This window comes from Poecilia latipinna, unplaced genomic scaffold, assembly GCF_001443285.1.
Source record: "Poecilia latipinna isolate Pla-1442-1.1 unplaced genomic scaffold, P_latipinna-1.0 Scaffold474, whole genome shotgun sequence".
NCBI classification, from domain to species: domain Eukaryota; kingdom Metazoa; phylum Chordata; class Actinopteri; order Cyprinodontiformes; family Poeciliidae; genus Poecilia; species Poecilia latipinna.
In genome coordinates this window covers 225,580-232,294 of record NW_015113090.1, presented here as the reverse complement: position 1 = coordinate 232,294, position 6,715 = coordinate 225,580, and the positions used below count along the sequence as shown (strand labels likewise).

The 6,715-nt window shown below is 44.1% G+C and overlaps 1 protein-coding gene across 1 annotated transcript in view; it reads right to left on the bottom strand.

Moving 5' to 3' along the window:
• Window positions 1–6: 6 nt before the first annotated feature.
• The window catches only part of polr1b (RNA polymerase I subunit B), a 13,592-nt gene continuing 6,883 nt past the window's right edge, over window positions 7–6,715 (bottom strand). The window contains exons 8-15 of the mRNA XM_015039505.1: window positions 6,315–6,486; window positions 5,704–5,985; window positions 5,453–5,586; window positions 5,208–5,378; window positions 4,969–5,125; window positions 3,859–4,055; window positions 2,715–2,965; window positions 7–1,807 (exon numbers count right to left, since the gene is read on the bottom strand). Coding sequence (XP_014894991.1) covers window positions 925–1,807; window positions 2,715–2,965; window positions 3,859–4,055; window positions 4,969–5,125; window positions 5,208–5,378; window positions 5,453–5,586; window positions 5,704–5,985; window positions 6,315–6,486 — 2,247 coding nt within the window. The 3' untranslated portion in view covers window positions 7–924. The remainder of the gene's footprint in view (window positions 1,808–2,714; window positions 2,966–3,858; window positions 4,056–4,968; window positions 5,126–5,207; window positions 5,379–5,452; window positions 5,587–5,703; window positions 5,986–6,314; window positions 6,487–6,715) is intronic.

The following is a 6,715-nucleotide window of genomic DNA, read 5'->3' as shown; positions in this document are numbered from 1 at the left end:
TGCCCTGGCGCCCTGAACACCGGGATTAGCAAGTTTTCTGGGGGAAACCCTGATATGGGGTATCGTTTGGAAAGTTACACTGTAAAAAATGAATAATCTGGGTTATTTAGTCATAAGAGAAAAAAACTGGAGTTAATTTTTCAACATCTTATCCATTCATAAATGTCAGTTTCAATCTAAATATTTATTTAGCAAGCTAAATATTTTGTAAGCTCAACCTGCCAACTAAACTTTAAGTAAACTAAATAGCTTTGAATTCTGGACTAAACCTTTAGTTGACAAACTAAATATTTGATTTATAAACTACATACCTTCAAAACTAAATTAACTTTGCAAGTTAAATATTCAGCTTGCAGACTTAATATTTAGTTAGCAAGCTGAAAGCTAAATATCTGATTTGTAAGAAATAGCTTGGTATTCTGGAATAAATGTTTAGTTGGCAAGGTGAATATTTAATTCGTAAACTAGTTTGGTATTTTGAAGTAAATGTTTAGCTAGTAAGCTAAATATTTGGCTTGTAAACTAAATAGCCTGATATTTACACTAAATATTCAGTTAGCAAGATTAGTTTACAATTTGTAAACTAAATTGTTTGGCATTGTGGACTAAATATTTCATTAGCAAGCTAAATGTTTGGTTTTTCAATTAAATAAATTTCTATTCTGACTAAACTATCTTACTGTTTTGGACTTGTTAGCAAGCTAGATGTTTTATTTGTAAACTAAATAGTTTGTATCTAAATAGTTGGAATTGCAGTTTCTGAAATCTTCAGCTCAACTTGCTGCTACTGTCCACAGCCACTAAAACCATCATGTAATAAAACTGTGACAGTTAAAAATCTTTTATTTAAGGGTCAAAACATTCAAACTTTAGCGCTACCTGATAAACAGCAGCAGAGGAAAACAGAGGCTTTGATTGTTCCCTTCACTTCACATCCAGTTTCACTTTGATGTTCATCGCTGCCAGCTCAGCCACGAAGTAACGGAAAACGTACGGAACAGACAAGGAGTCCACGGAGTCGCTCTTCCCGCACAAACTGCACACCGTCTTCCGGTGGCGCATGGCCGACCAGTACGGCGGCGGCTTCTCCAGCAGCGGCGACAGCAGGCTGCCGCAGTCCACGCACACCTGCGCCACGGAGCGGTCCGAGCAGTTGAACAGCCGGTCCTGCAGCAGGAAGGATGAACCGTGGGCCAGCAGCGCGTCCCGCTCCATTTCCCCAAACCGAATCCCGCCCTGGATGTTCCTTCCTCCCACCGGCTGGTTGGTCACCTTATCCCGCGCTCCCGTCGTGCGCACCTGGAACTTATCGGACACCATGTGGCGGAGCCGCTGGTAGTACACGACGCCGATGAAGATGTCGGCCTCCAGCTCCTGGCCGCTCAGCCCGCTGTAGAGCCGCTCCGTGCCGTAGTAGTTGTAGCCGCCGGCGCGCAGCATCTCCCCGAAGTACTCCAGCGCGGAGTTCTGCTCGGAGAAGGTGAACGGCGTGGCGTCGTGGCTCAGGCCGTGCAGGGCGGCCGACTTCCCGGCCATGCTCTCGATCAGCATCCCGATGGTCATGCGGGACGGGAAGCCATGCGGGTTGAAGAGGATGTCCGGGCTCATGCCGCTCTCGGTGAACGGCATGTCCTCGGCCGGCCACAGGCGGCTCAGGATGCCCTTCTGGCCGTGGCGGCTGGCGAACTTGTCGCCGATCATTGGGTTACGCGGCACTCGGACGGTGATGCAGACACGTTTGAAGCGACCCGATCCCGTGTCGTTGCTGCAGACCTTGATGTTGTCGACGACACAAGCCTCTTGGCTCCTACAGACACAAAACATGCAGTTAGTGGTGTTTTCACATCCGATAGTCTGGAAAATTAAAACATTTGTTACATTTCAACTGCTGTGGTTCTCTTCAGAGTAGCTCTACTTCAAAATATTTTTACTCAAGTAAAAGTTAAAAGAAATTACTCAAGTAAGACTGAAAAAGTATCTGGTAAAAAACCAGTCTGTGTCTGGTGAATTTCTGGTTAAAACATGTTTTTCATTCAGTGGGTAGAAAATCCAGAAGTGTTACTAAAGTAAGAGTAGAAATACTTCATAATAAAATTACTCAAGTAAAAGTAAAAAGTACAGAGTTGTAGAAATGTATTTTTTTTAAAAAGTCACTCAAGTTTATGCAATTGAGTAAATGTAACTAGTAACTATCCAACTCTGGTTCTCTTTCCCTCTGTACTGAGTCAAATGAACCAAACTCAAAAACCTGTTCCCCTCCTCCCCTGTGGGGGCGCTGCGCCAAGAACTACTGAAGAAAACTACACTAATTTCTGGAGAAATATGAGCACAACTTTCTTCTTCACAAAATGTAAACAAAAATAGAGTAGTGTCAAATTCAGCAGCTGTAGGATTTCTCTTTTGTCTTTGGTAAAAAAAAAGCAGTTATTTCTCCTGCTGGTGCTCAACTGGCACATTTGTTGTGGTTCTATTTACCCAGAATGCAATCTGCTGTAGTCCACTTCCTGCCTTTGAAGCGGTCTCTGGTTTGCTTGGTGTTCACACAGCATTTCAACCGAACCAAGACAGAAGTTTGTTGGTGGACCAGAGGTTTGGTCGATTATGTGTTCGTAATCGACCAAAAAAAGAGATAAATCTTTTCACAGATTATCCGTCTCTTATCAAACTGTCACAGTTGTAACGAGTATTTAAAACAGTGAAGTTTGTGCAGTGACCTGTAGAAGCTGACGTGGCTTTGTCCCGTGTTCAGGTTGATGTAGCTGTAGAACGGATCTCCGTACTGAATCACCGACCCGATGTGAGGCAACCCGTCTACATCCAGCTTCCCGTTCACTTTCGGGTCGCCCGGCTTGGCCCCGAACACGACGCCGTCCTCTCCCTTCACCTTCTCCGCCAGGTCCACTAACTCCGTCTTGTAGATGCTCCCGTGAGCGAAGCCTCTCTCCCAAGACGACTTGTTCACAATCTGACGAGATCGAGAAGCGTCAGCGTTTCATCCCTAAACCAACGATTCTCAAACTTTTTCAGGCTGATTAACCCATTTAACAAACAAACACAGACCACCTAACATGAAACTACCCCACAACATGTTAATATATATAACCTGAAATGAGAAGATTAGCTTTTAAATCAGTTATTGTCATGAACAAATCTACTGGGGCCATTTTGACTTATTTATAGATTCTGAAAGTGTGGAATCTATGCTTTCCAATGATGTCAAATACATAGAAATTAAAAAAAGAAGTTGTTAAATACCAAATGTTTTATGCATTAATAACATTTTACGGCTATTTGTAATTTAGAATCACAATAAAAGAAAAATAGACATGAGCTGCTTGGCGGAAACAAAAACCGTATTCTGCACCATTAGATATAAAAATAACACCCCCACTTCAATCAATTGTATTTATTTGCCAATTAAATCATTTTAAATTAAATAAAAATAACAGGAGCGTTATAAGCAAACAAAGACGTAAAAATAAAGAACAGTTCTCACCTACTGAGACTCGTTCACGGCTTAGAGCCGATCAAAACAAATCTAATAGTTCGTGAACGACACATCGATACTCTCAGCAGGTTTTCTTAGCTTCCTCCGATCGTAAGTATTCCTGATGTTGTTTTCTTTCCACCGGTATCTTCACTTTTTCTGTCCTGGCTTTCAGCCTTTTACCCATTATTGCTTCTAAACACAATACTTTGGTAGCTTTGTAAGCTAGCGGTGCGCGTCGCACTTTTACCTGACGTCACGGCAAATAAATGGTTGTTTACATGCAGTACCTTACATACCACTAGAGGGCGCCTGGGGACCACCGTTTGATAACGACTGCTCCAGAAACCAGACCGTTAACCGGCGCTTACCATGGCGTCCTCCATGTCGTAGCCCGTGTAGGAGATGACGGCGACGACGGCGTTGGTGCCGCTCGGGTAGTTGTCCAGGTTGTAGTGGTCGTACATGTAGGGCCGGACCAGAGCGCTCTGCGGCGTCTGGAGCCGGTACAGCTTGTTGTCAGAGCGATCCGTGAAGGAGTGCAGCGGGAATCCCATCGTCTGCTTCCCTGCAGTGGAAAATGGCCGATTAAACAATTCCTCAACACTGCGCAGTCCCTCCAGGATGGTTTATTTATGATTGTTGTGGCTTAAAATTAGGGATGGACTTAAAGTTTTATCATAATATTTTTACTGATGTGAAAAAAATAAAAGTGACAACTACTTCAATAACAGTCCATATCAGTGATTACTGATTTTTTTGTTGTTTTGTTTGAAATATCTGAAATACTACAAAACTGGTGACGTTCCTGCTTCAGCCACAGTTTACTCTCCATGTTTTTGTTTTTGTTTTTTGTATTAAATCAGTTTTTAGGCATGGTGGTAAAACTTTAAACTGCTGCCGTGTTAGTTACCCAGCAGATTGTTGCTAGGTAACCAGAGAATGAGCGAGTTGCTAGGTAACTAAAGAGTCCACCAATCTAGCTTAACTAGCAGAGAGATAAGACTTTATTGATCCCACAAGGGGAACATTTTGTTTGTCCCAGCATAGCACACAATAAAAATTTAAATAAGTTAATAAATACATAAAGTAATAATAATAAACATACGATAATAAATAACAATGAGAAACAGTCCAGACTGGCAAACTGTTGTCACGGCACAAATTAATATAAAAAATTACAAAGTCTGTTTTCCAGTAAAATCTTGCTGGATCCTTGTGGCACGACTTATTATGCCACAAGGCACGACATAACACAAAAAAGGCTAGCTAAAGAAAAACTTGTGTTTTACTTGACAATTTCCGTTTAAGGACATAAAAAGTCGCCACGGAAAATCTCATCCTAAAAAATATTACAAAAAGCGTTGGATGGACACATTTGTGCCGTTCTTGAATTCTAGTCAGGGGTCACAAAAAATTAACCAAAGGGCCACAAATGGCCTCTGGTCCACAGTTTGGACCCTCCGGTGTAGCTGACTTACCCATCTGGCACTGGTACATGTTCCTGGGGCTCTGGTTGTGGTCGGAGTAGGGGATGAAGTTGGCCACCACGCTGAGCATGCTGTGGGGGAACAGCTCCTGGTGCGTGCTAACACCCGGCTCTATCTCCGCCTCCAGGATCCCCACATTGAGGTAAAGCTGAGCCAACAGAGTGCAGCTGGTTTAGTGCTGCTGGTTCCCCAAAAACAGTTTAAAAATATGTTAATAAGGCATAATTTACCTGTTCAAATGTGCCAATCAGCTCTTGCTTCCCAAGAGCCAAATTCTGGACAGGTCGCATCATGCGGCACAGCGTAGTGAAGAGGAATAGGCCCGGATACAAACTGGGCTTCCCGGTTTTAGGAACCAGGACGATCTCAGTCCAAGGAGGGACTTTCTTCTGTCCCAGAACCTGAAGGAAGAGTTCAGAGGTCAAGTTTACCTGGAAAAACGACCAGGAGGACAAGAAATATTCATCCAAGTCACCTTAAAGCGGCGCAGCGAGTCGGCAACGGACGGAGCCAAATCAGCTTCGACCCAACCGACAACGGACCCATCCAGAACCACCGGGTAGCAGTCAGAGAAGGCCTGACCTGGAGACCCGTCCACTGGGGTGACACCTGGGGGGGAGGAGAAGGAGAAATAAGAAAAAAAGAAGACAAGAGAAAAATGACAGATTGAAAGAAAGAACCAGAAAGAAAGGAAAAGCAACAGAAGTCCGGCGGTGTATTCCTCACCCAGCGAGCAGAGCAGCGCCGGCAGCGCAGTGGTGTAGGCGGTGGCGGTGACGACCTCGCAGCTCGCCGTCATGTGGTTCATGAGGCCGCAGGGCTCGCCGTCCGGCGTGTGGACCGGACACAGGAAGCCCCAGGACTCCGGCAGCAGCTTCCTGACTGACGTCGTCCTCATCTTGGCGAAGGCGGCTCCTCTGTGGACGCAGCGGAAGTGCGACAGGTAGCGGATGAAGTTCAGCTTGTCGGCCACGACGCACAGGCCCGTGTTCTGCAGGATGCCGAGACCTGGAGGACGACACGACCTTTGACCCCACAGGAAGAGCTTTCCTCTAATGCCATTTCAATTGACCTTTTTCAAATGACCTTTAATTAGATGCAACTTTAGCTATTAACGTATCAAAGTCTTAAATCAGAACTAGTCAGATTTAATTTTAGCATTTTAGCTCATAAACAAATGTTTGTAAACTAAATGGAGTAAGTCGGTGTTAGTGGCAACATTGAGCTATCATTAGCATTTTAGCTTCTCATACTCTTCCACACATTAAGATAATTTCTTTAATCTCAAGTTAAGTAGTTAGCTAGCTGGACTTTGTGGTTGTTGTTGTTGTGCGTACCTGTTTTGGAGTGCAGGTTCCCGGTGGCCAGCAGATATTCAAACGGTTTGGTTAAATCTGACCCCATGCTCAACAACTTCATCACATTCTCAGTGCTCAGTTCGCCGGTCAGCTTGGTCCCTCGCTTATCGAAGGAGAGCTTCACCGACGTTAGCCACGCCGTTAGTTTCTCCTGCGAGAGATTCAATGGCGTTAAATGAAATCTTAACGAAGACGAGATTCAGACGGGTTTCCTGAATTTACAAATTGTTTATGGGTATTTTCAAAGGAAAGAAAGCAGATGAAGAAAGGAAGGAAACAAAGATGTAAAAAAAGGACAGAGGAAAGAAAGGAGGGAAGAAAGGACATGAGAAGGTAACGGAAAGAAGATAAAAGGACACAACAAAGGAAGGGGAGGACAG